The 23,123-nt window shown below is 43.6% G+C and overlaps 1 protein-coding gene across 3 annotated transcripts in view; it reads right to left on the reverse strand.

The window, feature by feature from the left end:
• The window catches only part of RAPGEF5 (Rap guanine nucleotide exchange factor 5), a 384,903-nt gene that overhangs the window by 198,778 nt on the left and 163,002 nt on the right, over window positions 1–23,123 (reverse strand). For all 3 annotated transcript variants that reach the window (XM_073581473.1, XM_073581472.1, XM_073581474.1), the window contains exon 6: window positions 12,216–12,297. In XM_073581473.1, the coding sequence (XP_073437574.1) occupies window positions 12,216–12,297 (82 nt within the window). The remainder of the gene's footprint in view (window positions 1–12,215; window positions 12,298–23,123) is intronic.

Here is a 23,123-nt window from a genome sequence, read left to right on the forward strand (position 1 = left end):
ATATCAACCTAAATTTACCATTAGCATAAATTATAATGTGTCACGAAAAAAACCGTCTCAAAATCAATGGGATATTGTTGAAGCGTTCCAGAGTTATCACCACATAAAGTGACATTGGTCAGAATTTTAAAAATTGGTCTCATCACTTAGGGGTTCACATTGGGCCGAGTGTTATCCGATGTTATACCGCATAGCACTCGGCCGTCTTATACGGTAGTGTGAATCTGGCCTTAGAAAGTTTGTGAACCCATCAGAATGATTCACATTTCTGGATAAATTTGATCCAAAACTAGATCAGATTTTCACTAAAGTCCAACAAATATATAAAAGAACTAAAATAAAAATAATAGAAAGTCTAATATGTTTGACTTATTTAAAATGATCCAACATCTCATGTCTGTGAGTGGCATCACTGTAGGAGTGCGGACGTGTGGAAACAGATCGTGATCCACAATATATACCTACGAAGACACTGTGCTACTTCCCTACGTGACAACAAGAGCTGCTGCAGGACTCGTGCCTGTAATGTCAAGCACCAATTAACAAGAGGCTAGTGAAAATTACTTTAAAGGGACTTTTATACAGCATTTTTATATAGCAATTTTATATAGCATTTTATGAACTTGCCCAATGTGCTAAAAAACATTTAATTACTTGTTCAAAAAAAAAACAAAACAGCAATCTGCTGCAGACAGTAAAGCTTAATAAGACGCCAATGATTGCTTAATTATTATTGGATACTGAGCTCCGTGCACACTGGTAATCACAAAGTCTATCGCTTACACCTACTGTACAATGATAGATTACTGGATAACATTAAGTTTCTAATTTACCCACCAATAACGAGTCAGAATGAAGCTCTGCTTACACCAGCACAATGTCTGTTCTCCCTCCGCAACTAAAGCTTGCACTACCTTTCCAGATATCTAGAGGACAAATTAATAAAATGCATTGGTGCATATTTAATGACACAAAAGTTAAGCAGAACCCCGAATACCGACTTTAATTACAGGGTTCAGTGCACTGAATGATTAAACAATTATTGGTATTTTTATTCAATCTGTACAATGAACACGAGTGGCTGGAAGCTTTCAAGAACGATCAGCCACAACCTTCAGCACGTCATTCATACACATTCAAAGCTGTAAATGGGGACCTAAAGAGGATGGTGACTCAGCGGTGTGAATAAATACACAATGCATTTTTTTGACTACTTAAAGGGAACCTGTCACCCCATTTTTGGTCTGTAAGATGCGGCCACCGCCATCATGGGCTTATCTACAGCATTCTGTAATGCTGTAGATAAGCCCCTGATGTAACCTGAAATAGAAAACAAGTTAGATTATACTCACCCGGGGATCCAGTCCAGTCCGATGGGTGTCGCGGTCCGGTCCGGCACCTCCCGTCTTCATACGATGACGTCCTCCTTCTTACTTCTGCCGCGGCTCCTGCGCAGGCGTACTATATCTGCCCTGTTGAGGGCAAAGTACTGCAGTGCGCAGGCGACGGACCTCTCTGACCTTTCCCGATGCCTGTGCAATGCAGTACTTTACTCTGCCCTCAACCGAGCAGATAAAGTACGCCTGTGCAGGAGCCGCGGCAGAAGTAATGAGGAGAACGTCATCTCTAGAAGATGGGAGGCGCCGGACCGGACCCCCCCCCCCCCCGGTGAGTATAATCTAACTTGTTTTTCTTCTCCTTCAGGTTACATCGGGGACTTATCTACAGCATTACAGTATGCTGTAGATAAGCCCCTGATGGCGGTGGCCGCAGCTTATAGGCCGAAAATGGGGTGACAGAATCCCTTTAAAAAGAGGACCTTTTACCAGTTTGAGAATGTTACACTGGCAGAGCTAAAGAGCGGAGCAAAATATCTTTTTTTTATTTTTAATCTCCGCTGCAGAGATATTGGCTTAGGTTTAGGTTATCATTTATGAAAAACCCATCGGGGTAGTGTCATCAGACATTCTTTTCTGGTAGTATGCACATTGTCCCCTGCATGAGGTAGACCAAACATAAGCAGAAGGTGTGTTGCAGAGGAAAAAGAACACGCCCCCAGAAGGTCAGAATAACATGCCTTCTCCTGTGCGGTATAGTAACAGACAGTCCTGCAATCATCCCTGATCCCTGCACCTACTCTGTAGCATAGAGCACAGCTGATTGTGATTGCACTTTCAACTTTCATCTCAAGGTATTATGTGTGAGGAGTACAGCCAAACTAAGTATGATTACAACTACTTTTGCAGTTTCATCTATTCTGAAAGCATACAGTATGTAACTACACTCAGCTCTGCTGTACTCTACACAGAAGCTGCAGAAATCAGCCTGAGAGCAGGGCTACCCACCATTACATCTCACAAAACATGTGAGATGTAATTACCCCTGAGGAAGCCACAAACGAGGGTGGCGATACATGTGTGGTCCTCTTGTCCTACATAATCTGCTTGCTTGACCTCTCCTTTATCCTTTTGTCACACATCTTCATGGGATGGTATCTTGGTAACTCTTTCAGATGGCAGATACAGGCTGTGGAGCAGGTCACTATTAGCATCTACATTTTACATGGTGCATAGAAATTTACTTGCCCACATGATGCTTACTATTTGTAGCTCATTGCCATATCTCTTTTAGACTACAACTATTATAGTCTGTTTCTGCCATAAATATGCTTTACTTTTCCATTCCATTAAGATTTGTACTATTTAATGCATCTGTATGTACCCGATGTTTATTATCTTGACAGGGGGACTTAAAGTGATTGTTGTGAATTGACCCAGAGACCTATATCTGTATCATTTACTGACATTTTTATGGTCTGATTATTGGACATTTTCTTACATGACGTCTTCCATGCATCTAGCTATATGCATTTTCATATCTAGTCATTTAACACATGTTATTTTATTAGATTTCAGTGCAACTTTTCTATCCTCAGTGAGGTCTACAGTGTAGAATGCAGGCTTCAGGAGGTTAGATATTGACTCTACCATGGGCATATCTAGCATTCATTACCATTTTTACGGCTTTTTTATGTATTAAAAGTGTGGTATTTGTCTGTCTGTTTTTGATCAAACTTGTTCATAAAATTATTGATATATTTTTGGTGATTTCCTTGTCTTTTGCATGCTTCTCTCTCTTCAAATCAATTTACAATTCTCAAAACAGATGCAAGTCGGATTGGTGGGACCAGCATCTTCCATAGGTTCATGAGATATCCTGTAGATGTGCGATAAATGTGAGGCTAAGTTCACTCTTACGTTTGGGTGCTCTGCATAGGGCTGCGTGCTTCTTCCATTCAGATCCACATAGCTGCGCATGCGTCCTGCGTACCTATCTTTAACAGTGGGAACGCAGGGACATGCATTATATGCGGACGTGTCCACGTGCGTAGTTTTGACGTGCCCGCCGACCGCACGGGAACGCAACATGTATATGGATTTAAATCTATGTAGAATATCTAGAGTTCGGTAATTAAATATGAAACTCTAAACTGTTATTGATGCCCACCGTAACCAATCTGAGATTAGATAGCATTTTATCAAAGCAATTTCAAAATGAAAGCTAAGTTTTCATTGCATGTGATAGTGAACAAAGACCATATTTCTATACAGCTTTGTTTAATGGGGTCCTTTGGTTTTTATGGGGTTTTTGCAATAGAGACTGGCTGTTGCTTATTTTTTTTTTTTTTTTTTAAATAGCCACAGGATTGTTTCAGGCTTGTGCATGTTCCTGGGGATGGTGATGCAGATCAGGAATGACTTCCAAGCTCTTAGAAACTCACCAGTGTAAAAGTCAATAGAATTGTTCGGGCATATTCTCTTTGGCCAATGCAGGGCATGTTCTCTGGTTTCATATGATCAGTTTTGTCAGCTAGCTACTCATTTGTGACCAATTACAGGGAGCGGATGGACGCACTGGGCTAGCTGGCTGTGTTTTGACAAGTCCTTTCTTTATCCATCACAGATATAAGTGAAGTCTTACGAGGCATAACAAATTTTCTCTTCATTCGACGATATGGGGATATTATTTTAATGATCTCTGTAAATGAGTGTTCTAATGAGCTGGAGTCATGGCTGTCTCCTCAGGCCGTGCTCTGGATTTACAGGCTCTGAACAAATGACACATGAATGCTCATTTCACTAGCAAATAGAAGCCAGGCTGTGTCAATAATAATGGAAAGACTGGCAGCAAACTGGGAAAAGAGCTGATACAAATTAAGGTGTGACTGCTGTATTCAAATCTGGCAAAGGCAAACCAAACAAGTTTTGCAGTAAACATAGGAGGGAAAGAAATGTAAATAAGTCGATTTCTGAACTAAAAAAACAACTTCTGCTTTTAAAGAACTAAAATGAGTGGAATCACATAAAACACTGATCTTCGCTCTTACATATTACTAGCATGTAATAAAGACATTTGTTGTCTCAAGTTCATAAACGGGTAAAACTGAAAAGTGCTTGTTAAAAAGCAACTTTGCAATTTACTCCTTGTTATAACTTCTCTCCGTCCTTTAAAACAAAGGAATTATTAATTTTATAACGTATGGCTCTTTGCTAAGGTTCCTGGCAACCAGCAATTCCAGCCTGGTGGTTATCTAGGTAAGGAGTGTGTGACATGAGCATGATCATTCTATGCTTTACAGATTGCACGCGCCGCTCTCAAACTGGCTGGATCACTAGATTGGGCCAGCTAAAGTTCCCTTTCTCACCTTTTCCACCCACCCTTCTCCCATGTTGAATAAGGCAAACCAGCAGAGTTCGGAACAGCGGCGCGACCATGCCTCTGGTCCAAACTGTCAATCTTCAGGAGCACACAGCTCCCGGCCTCATGCCTTGGTGCACTCGTTAAGATACCATCTTGAGAAAACCCTTTTAAAAAGTATACCTGCAGTTTCACAAAGCAATTCTTATGTCACATGTACTTGTCAGAAAATTTTATCAAAGGAAGTCTGGGTTCTGAGAACTCATCCAATTGGTGAAACTAAGACTATGTTAACAGTTATATCAGGTGTTCAAAAACTGCAACAGCAGTCACTCCAGGAAACACTTCTTTTTGGGGAAGTTTTTCATTTCCTTAAGCAGTTTTGGAAGATTTTTTTTTTGTTTCTGAAGCGTGTTTGTTTTTTATTGCAGTCTTTTGATTTGACAGTGCCTAGTTTGGAGATGATTCCATGAAGTTCTAAAGAAGTGGCACATACATTTTTTTACAGACAGTTTTTCAATACCTCTTTAGGGAACAAAAATCCCAAAAACTTACATGATACAGCAAAAAGAAACAATTATAAATAGTTTTCCAAGCATTTTTGAAGCAGCTTTTGTAGCATATGCACTCCAAAGAAACTATGCATGAACACAGCCAAAGGGGTAGAATCATTCAGTTGGGCACTGCTCTCCTCTGATACTTTCTGTGGCGATTCTATAGACAATGAAAGGAGAAGTAGCACGTCTGCTCTTACTACTAAATTTTAATGATGCATTTTACAGCCTGTACTTGGAAACAGTGGAAGTTCCAGAAACAACGAGGAAATAAATGCAAATACCGTATATACTCGAGTATAAGCCGACCCGAGTATAAGCCGACCCCCCTAATTTTGCCACAAAAAAACTGGGAAAACTTATTGACTCGAGTATAAGCCTAGGGTGGGAAATGCTCCATAGATTATTCCCCCATATGGTGTCCCCAGAAGAAGCTCCATAGATTGTTCCCCCATATACTGCCCCCATAAGAAGCTCCATAGATTGTTCCCCCATATGCTGCCCCCATTAGAAGCTCCATATTGTTCCCCCATATACTGCCCCCATAAGCAGCTCCAAGGATTATTCCCCCATATACTGCCCCCATAAGCAGCTCCAAGGATTATTCCCCCATATACTGCCCCCATAAGCAGCTCCAAGGATTATTCCCCCATATACTGCCCCCATTAGAAGCTCCATATTGTTCCCCCATATACTGCCCCCATTAGAAGCTCCATAGATTATTCCCCCATATGCTGCCCCCATTAGAAGCTCCTTAAGATTATTCCCCCATGTGCTGCCGCATGTAAAAATAAAATAATGACATACTCACCTCTCCGTCGCTGGGTGTCAGATACTCACCTGTCCTGCGTCCATGGCTGCTCACCGCTATCTGCCACGTCATCGGTCAGTGACGTTCAGACTGCAGGGGACGCGGCGCGCACTAATCACGTCACCGCGCCCTCTGCTGTCTCAAGTCACTGACCGATGACAGACGGCAGCAAGCAGCCATGGACGCAGGACAGGTGAGTATCGCTATACTTACCCGTCCTGACGCTGTCGCTTGAGCCCCAAGCTTCTCTGCGCTCTCTCTTCCTGCGTTCAGCGGTCATGTGATACCGCTCATTAAAACTCATGAATATGCGCATATTCATGAGTTTTAATGAGCGGTACCACGTGACCGCTGAAAGCAGGAACAGAGAGCGCGGAGAAGCTGGGGGCTCAAGAGACAGCGTCAGGACGGGTAAGTATGACCTGACACCCCCGCCCCCTCTCCCCCTCCGACCCCCCGGTGTATATGACTCGAATATAAGCCGAGAGGGGGACTTTCAGCCCAAAAAAACGGGCTGAAAATCTCGGCTTATATTCGAGTATATACGGTAATTGCAAATTAACTTAAAGGGAATCTGTCACTACATGTGACCTATCTAAACTATTAAAGACATGAAATTCCCTAGAGGTCACCACGTGACCATTTAACCCAACCGAAGAAAAGTAGACCATACATTTCCAAGTAGAAAGGGGCAACTTAATAAGGTAATATTAGCAGAGACTCTATATTATGGGAGACTGGAGTACTACTTGAATATAGCATTGTTGTAATTCATAAATACAGTTGTGCTCAAAAGTTTACATACCACAGCAGAATTTTTGCTTTCTTGGCCTTTTTTCAGAGAATATGAATGATAACACCAAAACTTTTTCATTTATTGTCAAACTACTGTGCTTTCTCTTTTTAAATCATAATGACAACCCAAAACATCCAAATGACCCTGAGCAAAAGTTTACATACCCCATTTCTTAATACCGTGTATTGCCCCCTCTGACATCAATGACAGCTTGAAGTCTTTTGTGGTAGTTGTGGATGAAGTTCTTTTTTTTCTCAGATGGTAAAGCTGCCTACTCTTCTTGGCAAAAAGCCTCCAGTTCCTGTAAATTCCTGGGCTGTCTAGCATGAACTGCCGCTTGAGATCTCCCAAGTAGCTCAATGATATTGAGATCAGGAAACTGAGATGGCCACTCCAGAATCTTCACTTTGCTCTGCTGTAGTCAATGACAGGTCGACATCCAAGTACGTTGCATGCGCAGCAGTATTTGCTGATAAAGTGCTGCATTCATCTTTCCTTCAACTCTGACCAGGTTTCCTGTGCCTTTGTAGGTCACACATCCCCAAAACATCAGCGATCCACCTCCGTGCTTTACAGTAGGAATGGTGTTCCTTTCATCATAGGCTTTGTTGACATCTCTCAAAATGTAAAGTTAATGTTTGTGGCCAAAAAGTTCAATTTTGTTCTCATCACTCCAAATTACCTTGTTCCAGAAGTTTTGAGGCTTGTCTCTCTGCTGTTTTCCGTATTGTAGGTGCGATACTTTGTGGTATTTGCGCAGTAATGGGTTTCTTCTGGGGACATACCAAGCACCTCATTTTTCTTCAAGTGCCTCCTTATTGCGCATCTTCAAACAGACACACAGCTAGTTTCCAAAGAGTCTAGTATTTCAGCTTGATTTTATTTGTGGGTTTTTCTTTGCATTCAGAACAATTTTCCTGGCCGTTGTGGATGAAATTTTTGTTGGTCTGCCTGACCGTGGTTTTGTTTTTACAGAGCCCCTGATTTTCCATTTGTTAATCACCGTTTGAACGCTGCTGACTGGCATTATCAATTCCTTGGATATCTTTTTGTATCCCTTTACTGTTTTATACAGTTCAACTACCTTTTCCCATAGATCCGCTGACAAATCTTTTGCTTTCCCCATGACTCACAATCCAGAACACACAGATTACAAGCAAACGGGTCACAGATGAGGATGTTACCTTTAGTAGCCAGTCAAAGCCATTTGTGTCAACTTCTGTGCATGTTATCAGGCCAAAATCACCAGGGTATGTAAACTTTTGATAAGGGTTATTTGGATGTTTTTGGTTGTCATTATGATTTAATGAGAGAAAACACAGTAGTTTGACAATAAAATGGTTTCACCCAACCACTAACCAGGAGTGTAGAAAAAGGTTTTGGTGTTATCATTCATATTTTCTGAAAAAAGGCCAAGAAAGCAAAAATTCTGCTGGGGTATGTAAACTTTTGAGCACAAATGTATTATGTAAAGGCCCATTAAACTGTGTTACTGCAAATGAAATATTCCACATTGCCTAAAAAGATATTCTTTAAAAGTGCCAGGAGAATTATTATTTCTCATTTATAGTACAATCTCTGTGCAGAACTATAATGTCCTCAATCCTCTCCCAAGTAGTTTTCCTTCTTTCAGTACCCCCTCCTTGTTTATACGTGTGGTGCCATGTTTGATGGCTAAACAGTAGTTCCTGGAAACTACAAATGCCACCTTCCCATGCAAATGACATTCTGTATCCTGCTAACTCTGCACCATGCACTAGATGCCAAACCTCTTATCAGTGATAATGTTCCGTTCATTGGAGGCTTACTTCAATAAGGATTACGTTCTGACCACTAATGAGAAATATGTTTATTACCAGAAATCAGCGACACAAAATAATGGAAAAATTACAGCATAGATTATAAAACTCATGTGACAGGGGCTGATTGATAATCTTACTATAATCACAACATAAAAATATATAATAATAATACATTACCACATAAAGTGTAGAAGCTGAGATATACAACAGATACAGATTAGTATATACAGCTCTGGCAAAAATTAATTGACCACTGCACAGTTTTATAAAAATCAGCTTCTCTACATATCTGACAGCCATTCCATTCCAGTGTCAGTTGAATTCCACCAGAGTACACCTCATTCTACTTAATGTGCCTCTGATTAGGTGATCACCTGAACCAAATCTTATTTAACGAAGGAAAGTATAAAAAAAACCCTGCTGTGGTATTCACAATCCTCTTGCAATAGGACAAGCTGGATGGCAAAACAAGTGCTTGTAATATCCCAAAAGTAATAGGAATGAAAAAATCACTTTTAACCATGCCAAAGGAGTTGAAAAGAAAAGTCTTGAGCGAGGAAAAAGGCTCAATTCTGGCTTTATTAGCAGAGGAGGGATACAGTGAGCGTCATGTTGCCTCCATCCTTAAAATTTCTAAGACGGCAGTCCATTACAACAAGGTCAAGAGGCAGATATTGGGGACAACAAAGCTACAGACCGGCAGAGGGTGAAAATGACTCTCCACTGACCGGGATGACCATCATCTTATTCGAATGTCACTCAGCAACCGCAGGATGACATCAAGTGACCTACAAATGGAATGGCAAATGGCAGCTGGGGTGAAGTGCACGGCAGGAACAGTTCGTAACAAGCTCAAAGAGGCAGGCCTCAAGTCATGTAAAGCTAGCATAGACAATGGACAATGTGCTGTGCCACACAGCTAGGTCAATCAATGTGGAAGGACCACCACATCAAATCCCTGTTATGGCCAGCCTAATCTCCAGACCTGAACCCCATTGAAAACATCTGGAATGTAATCAAGAGGAAGATGGATAGTCACAAGCCATCAAACAAATTAGAACTGCTTACATTTTTGTATCAGGAGTGACCTAAGGTCACTCAAAAGCTGTGTGAAAGACTGATGGAAAGCATGCCAAGATGCATGAAAGCTGTGATTAAAAATCATCGCTATTCCACAAAATATTGATTTCTGAACTCTTCCCGTGTTAAAACATTAGTATTGTTTTTTCTAAATGATTATGAACTTGTTTTCTTTGCATTATTTGAGGTACGTCTGCAAGCACTGCATTTTGTTGTTATTTTGACCAATTCTCATTCTCTAAAAATAAATACAAAATGTATTGCTTGGAAATTCGGAGACATGTTGTCAGTAGTTTATAGAATAAAAGAGCAATTTACATTTTACTCAAAAATATACCTATAAAGAGAAAAATCAGACAAACTGAAAATTTTGCAGTGGTCTCCTAATTTTTGCCAGAGCTGTATATTTGTATCCATATCTGTCGCTTATTTACCGTTGCATGTAGTGTTTGAATAAGCCAGATACAGGTGTGGATTTACTTCTCTTAATGAAGTCTTTTCTTTCCGGCCTTTACATTGTCCATGGTGCTTTCACTTTAATCAGGGCTCTATTGTGAGCACAAAAAGCCATTTTGGTGTTAACATTTGTATATTACTTGAATTGGGGTAGTCATCTAAATGCCCTTTTTAAGCCACAATAGCGACTAGTTTCTATTCTCAAGTCTGGAAGCACAGAAGCGCATGCCACAACAATTTTTTGTATGGATAGTCCTAATCCCATCTATGTAAGCAACCTTATTTTAAACCTGGACAATTCTGTGTTAATCTATTTATACTAGTGATGAATTGGTCAAAGCAATAATATTTATAGTGCGCCTTACACCGATTCTCCTGCTTTGGTGTTGGTCTTACAAAAGGAAATCCCTAAACAGCCACGGTAGTATAATGGCTTTCTAATCATGTTCCTCTCGAAAATTATATTTCATCAAAACATAATGGAAAAGATAAAGTAATAAAGTAGTGGGCACCTTTAAAAGTTAAGCCACTCCTCTACAGTCGTACAGTCCAAGCATTGCAAGGTAGCTCCAGCGGGGTGCAGGTACGCACAGATAAGGCCGGGGCCAGGACATTTTGCTTAACTGTGCAAGTGCTTGATGCTCCCTGAACTGCCTTCTAATGCCATGACTGTATGATTTTTGCAACTGGATCACCCTCTTCACACTTACAGTGGTCAATTCTACTTCATCACTTAATTTTTTTCTCTCTCCATCTTAGGAAGAAAAAAATTTAAAAAACTTATCAGTATTATGTGTTACACTTTGGGAACAGTTTACGGATGGTATGATAGGTTCCCTTTAAGATATGTAGTAGTGTCAACAGAGGAATAAATTAAATTAAATGTAAGGTGCCAATTAGCAGCCACCTTAAGTCATCCACCTATTTCTGTGCCAGCGCCTTAAAACAGATATCAGTAATGGAAATGTAAAAGAAAAAAAAAAAAAAAAATCACAAAAAAAAGCTGTTGTGTTCTCAGATAGAGCCTGGAATCCAAGACATTCCCGCAAACTCCCAGGCACTTAAGCCCCTATATGCAGTAGATATCTGTCGGCCAACTGCTCTCTCTCCAGACTCCTCCAAACACAGGAGCTGCTGAGCTTTCCTATGTACACCATGAGTGATCTCACGGGAGCAAAAGCATCAGCAGTCCGAAATCAGACGTGCTGGTTCCTTATCTCCACCTGCATCATCTGTTGGGGGAAGAGTCAGGAGGCAATCCATACACATTAGACTGTCGAATAAGCCGGAGACAGATTTTGGCCAAGAATAGTCAAATATGTAGGGGGGCCTTTACTTGGCATGGAGCTGGGTTACCTGGAGGCACATTGAAAAGGTTTCCTTACAAGACAAACTGTAGGCACTCAAGGTAAACCACATATAAAGGCTGTGCAAACTCCAATTCTAGAACTGAAACATAACCTTACTAAAAGAAAAATGTGACCATAATTTGAAGTCTCTTGTTTTGCAGTAACAGAATAAATACTTGGTGGATTTGTCACAGATTACACTTTGCAGTGAAATACATGTAAATAAGGTTTTTAAAACCCCATCAACTTTTGCGATAATATTTATTGTATGGATTTCAAGGCATGCCCCTAATTAATGAATTCTCCTATTATCTTGCACAATTTGGATGTCACCATAGAAAGTGTCATATAATCACATATAGAAGAAAAAAAATCCATGGTGCATCTTTTTGCCAGGCCTGTATGTAGATTTAGAGGATATGGTCATAATATCAGCATACAATGTACTGAAAAGCCCAGCATGAAAGTTTGAAATTGTGAGAATTCGGTTTCAAAATATTTGATGTCCCTGTATGCGGAGAAGAGCAGAAAGTGTCGTACAATACAACCATTTATATTACTACAGTTCGTACACAAGGAAAAAGGTTTACAGTTTTACAAGGATAATGTAATACACAGTAAAAGATGAGATGTCATCACAGAAAACATCTGACTATCAATTTAACTTACTGCAGATGTAAGACGGGCAAGTGCCTGGATTTGGAGGATTCTGTTGTTTGCATCAGATCCATTCTCTAACTTTTCGGCCGATCTATTGGACAGAAGGAAAAGATAGGATGGTTACTGAAATATATGGATATAGCAAGAAGTGAAAATTTACAAGTTTTTAGCAGATTGTTTTAAGGCTACCGGCATCTGGATGTATATAGATTTGTAACTTCCGGCGTTATCCAAATGCCATCGAGAAGGGTACCTGGGACTCCTAAAAGCTAGAGGGGTGAGCAGATCTACAAGTGCCGTTTCTATTATGGCAGACTAAAGTTGTCCTTGTATTACGTGGACGCCATTAATCGGAACAATTTGCCTTCTAGCCACAGCAAATAGCTTTTTGTTCCAAGCCTCATTTAGATGTAGCGGAGTACATCCGATTTAGCTGTGAGGTGTTGATAGCAAAGCACATAAAATTTAATAAATCCTTGTATATAGTTATTAATACTGGGAAAAGCCACTGACATTTACACATTACTCCTATAGCAGGGGGAATCCATTACGACAGACAAATTAATGGCCAATCGTGTAAATAGGCAATTCGAGTCTTTCAGCGCTAGAGCAAGCCCCTATTCTTGCTCATAAAAAGGGCTTCAGAGTGGCACATGCGTCCAGTGCAGATGTTTTTCTCTAGCGCCTCTACCAGGAAGCTCCTGCTATCATTGCTAAGGGTTGCCTGGATGAATAAGACAAACAGCAGGACTCACAACACATGGACCAAGTACTATTTGTGCCTACATAATTTGGAAGAAAAATACTGCTTTCCTTATCAAAATGACCACCTAAGAAGACTAACAGTGTAGCACAGAGACAGAGGTCACCTTGTTATCATATAACTACTGCTATGAAGTGAGGTGCAGGCATTGTAGTTTGCATAAAAAATAATACACAACCAACATTGTTCAGGTAAATACGGAGCAAAAGTATAAATATGAAAAAAATCAAATGAAACCAATCACCAGGACAGGCCACATTACAGCATTTTTAAAAACAGATGAACTAACCATTATGTACATCAGGAGGATGGCGAGATACTCTGGCCCTTACCTTTATCAAAAGCGTATCCCAAAATTGAAAGGTGTCCCCTATCCCTAGGATAGCAGATAACTTACTGATCACTGAGGGTCCGATTGCTGGAACCACCAGTGATCCCATGAACGTTGCTCTGGATCCCCAATTTGGGCTCCGCAGATCCCAGTCTTGAGTAGAACGGAGATGCAAATGCTCAACCTTCTTTCCATTAATTTTTTATGGGACTAACAGAAATAGCTGAGTGCTGTACTAGGGTACTAATCTTCCTTCAACAGTTCCATATGCAATGTATGGAATGAACGCCCTACATGCACACCTCCGCTCCGTTCAAGTCAGGGATCTGTAGAGGTCAATTCTAGAGTCACAAAGCCCTGTTCTCAGGATAAGTAGTGGTCACAGATCCCCAGTGATTAGCAAGTTATCCACAATCCTATGGAAAAGGAACAACTTTTGATACTGTGAGCTGACCTTTTAAAGGGGTTGGACATTTAACAAACATCTAGGTGACATGATTATATGCCACTTATGAATATACTAGCTGAAGAGCCCGGCGCTGCCCGGGCATAGTAACTAACTGTGGTTAGTTATAACAAATTATAATTATCCTCCATCCCATAGTCCCGTGCCCATATACCCATCATACATATCCACCATCCCATAGGCCCGTGCCCATATACCCATCATACATATCCTCCATCCCATAGTCCCGTGCCCATATACCCATCATACATATCCACCATCCCATAGGCCCGTGCCCATATACCCATCATACATATCCTCCATCCCATAGTCGAGTGCCCATATACCCATCACACATCCTCCATCCCATAGTCCCATGCCCATATACCCATCATACATATTCTCCATCCCATAGTCCCACGCCCATTTACCCATCATACATATTCGCCATCCCATAGTCGAGTGCCCATATACCCATCACACATCCTTCATCTCATAGTCCCATGCTCATATACTCATCATACATATCCTCCATCCCATAGTGCCGTGCCCATATACCATCACACATCCTCCATCCCATAGTCCCGTGCCCATATACCCGTCATACGTATCCTCCATACCATAGTCCAGTGCCCATATACCCATCACACATCCTCCATCCCATAGTCAAACAATATGACATCACAATGAGTGGCGGGGCTTGCAACCTATGATGACATCAGCGTCGCCATGGCAACCATTATGACATCATAATGAGGGGCGGGGCTTGATACACACACTTTTTCCCCATTATGTAGATATGGGCAAAATTTTTTGGTGAATTGGAACGTGCTGGGTTAAAATTTTGCCTCACAACATAGCTTAGGACACTCTCGGGGTCCAGACGTGTGACTGTGCCAAATTTTGTGGCTGTAGCTGTGCCGGTGAGGATGCCTATCCCGGACATACACACATACACACACTTGAGCTTTATATATTAGATAGAAATGACAGGCTCTCTTCCTATACTTGTTAGTGAAGTTTTACTCAAGGCCTTAAAAAGCTATTCTCATCTGCCACATGATAGGGCGAAAATAAACTGAGGATATGGATTCCCACCAAGGGGACATGTATCAATCTGGAGAAAGAGGCCCTGACGCGCACTGCGGTCAGTTGAGAGGTGGACGGAATTCTCAATCTTTTGCATGGAAATTCCAAACGCCACTTTACTGTCAGCAGCACACACTATGTGGGACCTGTATCTAGTACACATTGAAAGCAGATCCTGTGGACAAAGTGAGAACATCCATTTAAATCATTCCTGTTTTCAGGAAACCCATTTTCTAATCGGAGAAGGTTGACGGACAGGTCTGGACACTTGTCCCTCCATGAGCAGCCATTCTGAGACCACTAGAGTTGTGCAGTGTATGATGAAGGCTACAATAACAGAAGGAGAACTTGTGATACTTGTGTATTATCAAGTGCCACAAAATCATGTCAACATACTTCTGGCAAAATAAAGATAAAGTGGACAACCCCTTTAAGCATTCTCAGACATTATACAGACATACAAGGTCATAAGAAATGCTCTTTTGCACTGCTGAGTCGTAAGAAACATGAAAAGTCATCTTGAAAAGTTGTGTGACTTTCTAGTCTGCTCACTGATGATGGTGCTCAACTAAGTACCGCACCTCCGCATCATGCCACAAAGGACAATTCAAACTGTCTGCTTCAGAGAAGAACAAACTGATATGGACACTAAGGAATTCCAACCAGGTGTGTCAATATAAAACAGTATTTGTATATAGAAAAAACAAAACACAAATCATCCTCGCTTCCCTCTGTCCGAGATTCACCGGCTCCCAACACCTTCATACCTACAGAACTTCACTTCTATTACAATATCTATAGTAAAATGCAATAATTCTTGTATTAAGCAACAACGTCTCAGAGGTGATTGACATTTTTATCTCTAACACTTACAGAATAGCAGAATCTCATTGCTTTCAGTCACGTCAAATAATCCATAGCCTAGAACGGGCTGTCATGAAACAAAAATGAAAGGTCCACGGTGCCAAGTGGGATTGGAGAAAAGTAAAAAGTATTCAGACAGCATTAAGAACTAGATGTGTATTTCCTGAAGGAAGTACAGATAGTGGTTTGAAATGGTGCCCGGGCTGCCCCTTTAAGAGAGACTTGCCTGCTGCCCCTGCAAGACTTTCAACTCAGGATCCGTTTTAACTGTGAGTGCCTCTCAGAGGCCACTTTGGCCTCAGGGTCTGATTTGGTGGGTGGGGCCCCTCAGGATCCGATTCCTTGGCCTGGGCGCCTCAGGGAATGAATTGTTGGCGGGGGATCTCTCAGGCTCCGATTTTGTGGGTGTGGCCCCTCAGGCTCCGATTTTGTGGGTGTGGCCCCTCAGGCTCCAATTTTGTGGCCGGGGCCCCTCAGGGTCCGATTTTGTGGCCGGGGCCCCTCAGGGTCCGATTTTGTGGCCTGGGCCCCTCAGGGTCCGATTTTGTGGCCTGGGCCCCTCAGGGTCCGATTTTGTGGCCTGGGCCCCTCAGGGTCCGATTTTGTGGCCTGGGCCCCTCAGGGTCCGATTTTGTGGCCTGGGCCCCTCAGGGTCCGATTTTGTGGCCTGGGCCCCTCAGGGTCCGATTTTGTGGCCTGGGCCCCTCAGGGTCCGATTTTGTGGCCTGGGCCCCTCAGGGTCCGATTTTGTGGCCTGGGCCCCTCAGGGTCCGATTTTCTGGCCGTGGCCCCTCAGGGTCCGATTATGTGGGTTGGGCCCCTCAGGGTCCAATTTGGTTGGCGGAACCACTCTGGGTCCGATTTGGAGGCCGAGGTGGCTCAGCCTCCGATTTGGAGGCCGGGGTGGCTCAGCCTCCGATTTGGAGGCCGGGGTGGCTCAGCCTCCGATTTGGAGGCCGGGGTGGCTCAGCCTCCGATTTGGAGGCCGGGGTGGCTCAGCCTCCGATTTGGAGGCCGGGGTGGCTCAGCCTCCGATTTGGAGGCCGGGGTGGCTCAGCCTCCGATTTGGAGGCCGGGGTGGCTCAGCCTCCGATTTGGAGGCCGGGGTGGCTCAGCCTCCGATTTGGAGGCCGGGGTGGCTCAGCCTCCGATTTGGAGGCCGGGGTGGCTCAGCCTCCGATTTGGAGGCCGGGGTGGCTCAGCCTCCGATTTGGAGGCCGGGGTGGCTCAGCCTCCGATTTGGAGGCCGGGGTGGCTCAGCCTCCGATTTGGAGGCCGGGGTGGCTCAGCCTCCGATTTGGAGGCCGGGGTCAATCAGCCTCCGATTTGGAGGCCGGGGTCAATCAGCCTCCGATTTGGAGGCCGGGGTCAATCAGCCTCCGATTTGGAGGCCGGGGTCAATCAGCCTCCGATTTGGAGGCCGGGTTGGCTCAGCCTCCAATTTGGAGACCGGGGTCTCTCAGGCTCTGATTTGGAGGCCGGGGTGGCTCAGCCTCCGATTTGGTGGCCGGGGTGGCTCAGCCTCCGATTTGGAGGCCGGGGGGTCGATCAGCCTCCCATTTGGAGCCTGTGGTCACTCAGCTTTCGATTTGGCGTGTCGGCCCTTTAAGACTCATTTCGGTGCGCCGGCCCTTTAACAATCACTTTGGCGCGTCGGCCCTTTAAGAGCTAGTTTGGCTCACTGGGCTTCTTCTAAATCCACTTTGGCAGACATTCTCTATCAGGGGCATGCGTCATGTGATGAAGCTAGATTTGCATTAGTGCTGTGGGTTTTGCTTTAAGAGCTGATATTATATGGCAGAAGCTCTGTCCTCGGGGCATCATGTGACGTTCCTAGGCGTTGGCATAGTAACTGGTTCTGCCTGCGCATATCAATGAGCTTAACTGCCATTTGAATCGCCTCAGGGCACGTTTTGCCATTTCCCATTGAAAAGCATTGGAGACAGTGCATTCCAATGACGGGAAAAAAAATTTTCAAACGCAAATTGCGCAAAAACTACAAATCCGATCGACACGAAAAATACTTAGCACACCTCTCATGGACGCTGGCTTCGAAACGACACCTCAACGGAGTCTGTGCGTGTAGCGGTTCGGGCCGCATTAATTGCGGAAATCAAAATAATAATAATAATAATAATAATAATAATAATAATAATAATAATAATAATAATAATAATAATAATAATAATAATAATAATAATAATAAGAAGAAGAAGAAGAAGAAGAAGAAGAAGAAGAAGAAGAAGAAGAAGAAGAAGAAGAAGAAGAAGAAGAAGAAGTTAGCAGCGTTCGGATTACAATATAGTGGTTTTTTCAAACCACTATAAATATACATTATAGGTTTGTTTTATGTCCAGAGATCAACAGGAACAACAGAAAAAGACCACGACTAAGGACAATTCTTTGTCTGAAACGCGTCAGTTATTGCCTTTTCAACTTTGACTAATAAATTGATGACGTTTATACCTAAAACGGATGGATAACTTTGTGTTGACAACAGAATTGAAGGTGTAAGTAAATATATCAGGGGCATGATGCTAGTAGCCATATGATCTATTACCTATACACCATGTGTGCAGCGCACAGGTGCACCTGTCCGTTGTGTATACACCATATGTTTAGAAACAAACGCAATATGTGTATTACCTGGAACTAAGTTAAGAGGTGAGGACTGTTGAAGGTTTCACGAATTCCTGCTAGACAAGAATATATGTCCTTTAGGAAATATGCGCTTCCGAAATAATCATCTAGGCAACCTGCCTCTGTATTTAGGTCCCCGTCTTCTGCATTAGATACCCAAATTGTTATGTATCTGTAACGAGGCTTTCATCAGACAGAAAGCTAACAGCTTGCTCTTTACACAGGCACCTCATTTTGTTTTTTAATGCAGCATCTCTACATGAGCCAAATAACATCCAGACAGTCAATTTAAAGCACTCACGTCGGTGAAGTTAATGTGATGTACTGCAGACACTTTACAGCCGCTATATCCGGCCTTGGTTTACACGCTTTTATACGGTGCTGTATTTATCCCAGGTTGCTCTGACAGGGAGTGGATTGTGTAGTAATGAAAACCTCTTCCTTAATGCTAATTCATTTCCGTCATCACTTCACACCAAATAACAAGGTTTCATTCCTCACATATATCAACACCCCACATCCACACAACGCTGTCACTTGGCATCCAAAGGCATCACTGCTGATGACTGTACAGAGGCAGCAAGCGAGGGAAATGTAACACAAAGAGGCTATGTTCACATGGGGCAGAAACCCCTCCAGAAAACGCTTTTTTTTGAGGAGTCTTTCTTTTTCTGAAGAATTTTTTGGCGAATTGGGACAGTGCCTAATTTGGAGCGGACTCCATCAAGATCTGTGACATAAGAAGTGACATGCATTTTTCAAAACCTCCTCCAGAAATATTATATATATATATATATATATATATATATATATATATATATATATATATATATACACACACACATATACACACACATACATATATATAGTGAATCAGATTTCCCATAGAAATGAATAGGATAAGTTTTTGAAATGGTATGTAAGAAAAATGTTGAAGCACATTAAGTTCAAAATAATGTTGTCAAAAACTCCACGTGAACATAATCAGAACCACCATGAGACAAGATATATATCAACAATATAGGTAAAGATCACCTGATAAATGACAAAACTACACTCTATGACCATTATAGACCCCAATAGACCAGGTATGTATAACCCGGAGCGACCATTCAACGCACTGCTCTTTATGTATGTAAATAAATTATCATTATCTTGCTGTCTAATTTTAAAGTGAAAAGCTAAAAGATGTGTTCAGTTGTGATTTAAGAGGTCTATTTTCCCACTCCCCCAGATATATCTATAATAATAAATGCCCTAACCAGCTTCCGGTTGTAACAACTTCCGTCCAGTTGTAACCGGTGACGTCACCACACACACACACACACACACACACACGCACATGTTAACCCTCAACACACCACACCGCCTCAACACACACTCCTCTCACCTTTCACCTCCACTCATGTCCACTCACTCTTTCACTCCACATACGTTCCTTTCTCTCACTCCGTTTCTCATACTCACACCGTCATCGTCGCTGCCCCGACATCTTCCGCCGCCGCCGCGATCCAGGATCCAGACGTTCTCCAGGCCGCCGACATGTTCTTGCGGGACGCCATCTTGGATTTCGTGAAATCCCGCGATATTCAAGATTGCGTCGCCGCAACAACATGTCGCTGGCATGGGCGACATCGGGATCCAAAATGGCGTCGGCGTAATCTCGCGAGATTTTGCCGACGCCATCTTTTTGGATCCCGATGTCGTCCACGCCAGCGACATGTTGCTGCGGCGACGCAATCTTGAATATCGTGGGATTTCACGAAATCCAAGATGGCGTCCCGCAAGAACATGTCGCTGGCGTGGGCGACATCGGGATCCAAAATGGCCTCGGCGTAATCTCGCGAGATTTCGCCGACGCCATCTTTTTGGATCCCGATGTCGTCCACGCCAGCGACATGATGTTGCGGCGACGCCATCTTGAATATCGCGGGATTTCACGAAATCCAAGATGGCGTCCCGCAAGAACATGTCGGCGGCCTGGAGAACGTCTGGATCCTGGATCGCGGCGGCGGAGGAAGATGTCGGGGCAGCGACGATGACTGTGTGAGTATGAGAAACGGAGTGAGAGAAAGGAACGTATGTGGAGTGAAAGAGTGAGTGGACATGAGTGGAGGTGAAAGGTGAGAGGAGTGTGTGTTGAGGCGGTGTGGTGTGTTGAGGGTTAACATGGCAAGAGGTGTTAACGACGTCGGCGAAATCTCGCGAGATTTCGCCGACGCCATCTTGCATTCGTGAAATTGCGTCATTTACCTCACGCCGACTTGCTGTGCGGACGCTTGGCATTGCCTGTACCACCATAACTACTGCTGCCTTGGTCCTATGCCTGTTTACTGCCGGTGTCTAATTACAGGGCCAATTTGCCTCTACCGCCATAACTACTGCTGCCTTGCTACTCTGCCGGTGTCTAATTACAGGGTTAATTTGCCTCTACCGCCATAACTACTGCTGCCTTGCTCCTCTGCCGGTGTCTAATTACAGGACCAATTTGCCTCTACCGCCATAACTACTGCTGCATTACTCCTCTGTCGGTGTCTAATTAAAGGGCCAATTTGCCTATACCGCCATAACTACTGCTGCCTTTGTCCTCTGCCGGTGTCTAATTACAGGGCCAATTTGCCTATACCGCCATAACTACTGCCTTTGTCCTCTGCCAGTGTCTAATTACAGGGCCAATTTGCCTCTATCGCCATAACTACTGCTGCCTTGCTCCTCTGCCGGTGTCTAATTACAGGGCTAATTTGCCTCTACCGCCATAACTACTGCTGCCTTGCTCCTCTGCCGGTGTCTAGTTACAGGGCTAATTTGCCTCTACCGCCATAACTACTGCTGCATTGCTCCTCTGCCGGTGTCTAATTACAGGGCCAATTTGCCTATACCGCCATAACTACTGCTGCATTGCTCCTCTGCTGGTGTCTAATTACAGGGCCAATTTGCCTATACTGCCATAACTACTGCTGCCTTTGTCCTCTGCCAGTGTCTAATTACAGGGCCAATTTGCCTCTATCGCCATAACTACTGCTTCCTTTGTCCTCTGCCAGTGTCTAATTACAGGGCCAATTTGCCTCTATCGCCATAACTACTGCTGCTTTGGTCATCTGCCTGTTTACTGCCGGTGTCTAATTACAAGGCCAATTTGCCTCTACCGCCATAACTACTGCTGCCTTTGTCCTCTGCCGGTGTCTAATTACAGGGCCAATTTGCCTATACCGCCATAACTACTGCTGCATTGCTCCTCTGCTGGTGTCTAATTACAGGGCCAATTTGCCTATACTGCCATAACTACTGCTGCCTTGCTCCTCTGCCGGTGTCTAATTACAGGGCTAATTTGCCTCTACCGCCATAACTACTGCTGCATTGCTCCTCTGCCGGTGTCTAATTACAGGGCCAATTTGCCTCTATCGCCATAACTACTGCTGCTTTGGTCATCTGCCTGTTTACTGCCGGTGTCTAATTACAAGGCCAATTTGCCTCTACCGCCATAACTACTGCTGCCTTGCTCCTCTGCCGGTGTCTAATTACAGGGCTAATTTGCCTCTACCGCCATAACTACTGCTGCCTTGCTCCTCTGCCGGTGTCTAGTTACAGGGCTAATTTGCCTCTACCGCCATAACTACTGCTGCATTGCTCCTCTGCCGGTGTCTAATTACAGGGCCAATTTGCCTCTACCGCCATAACTACTGCTGCCTTGCTCCTCTGCCGGTGTCTAATTACAGGGCCAATTTGCCTCTACCGCCATAACTACTGCTGCCTTGCTCCTCTGCCGGTGTCTAATTACAGGATCAATTTGCCTCTACCGCCATAACTACTGCTGCATTGCTCCTCTGCTGGTGTCTAATTACAGGGCCAATTTGCCAATACCGCCATAACTACTGCTGCCTTGCTCCTCTGCCGGTGTCTAGTTACAGGGCTAATTTGCCTCTACCGCCATAACTACTGCTGCCTTGCTCCTCTGCCGGTGTCTAATTACAGAGCTAATTTGCCTCTACCGCCATAACTACTGCTGCATTGCTCCTCTGCCGGTGTCTAATTACAGGGCCAATTTGCCTATACCGCCATAACTACTGCTGCCTTGCTCCTCTGCCGGTGTCTAATTACAGGGCCAATTTGCCTCTACCGCCATAATTACTGCTGCCTTGCTCCTCTGCCGGTGTCTAATTACAGGATCAATTTGCCTCTACCGCCATAACTACTGCTGCATTGCTCCTCTGCTGGTGTCTAATTACAGGGCCAATTTGCCAATACCGCCATAACTACTGCTGCCTTGCTCCTCTGCCGGTGTCTAATTACAGGGCCAATTTGCCTCTACCGCCATAAGTACTGCTGCCTTGCTCCTCTGACTGTTCACTGCCTGTGTCTAATTACAGGGCCAATTTGCCTCTACCACCATAACTACTGCTGCCTTGCTCCTCTGCCGGTGTCTAACTACAGGGCCAATTTGCCACTACCACTTCATAACTACTGCTGGGCAATTACAGGGTCAATTAGTATCTGTTTACTCTACAATACTCCAGGACGCCTTCTTCACTGCCAGATAACTGCCAAATATGACTCATGTTGGCACAGGTAAAGGAGTCTAACAAAAAGTATGCCAATGCCAGTGAAAGGAAAGCAGCTTTAGCACTACGACAAAAACAACGCCGTGCTAATGAGACTCCTGAGGAAAAACACCATCGCCTTGAGAAGATTAAGGCTTATAAACGCCGTCGCCTCACACACGAATCCCCTAACTCTAAATCCATAAGATTGGCTGAAGAAGCCTCTGCACGCCGTCACCGCCGACAA

The sequence above is a fragment of the Dendrobates tinctorius genome, unplaced genomic scaffold, assembly GCF_039654945.1.
Source record: "Dendrobates tinctorius isolate UK_male_01 unplaced genomic scaffold, ASM3965494v1 ptg000070l, whole genome shotgun sequence".
NCBI lineage: Eukaryota > Metazoa > Chordata > Amphibia > Anura > Dendrobatidae > Dendrobates > Dendrobates tinctorius.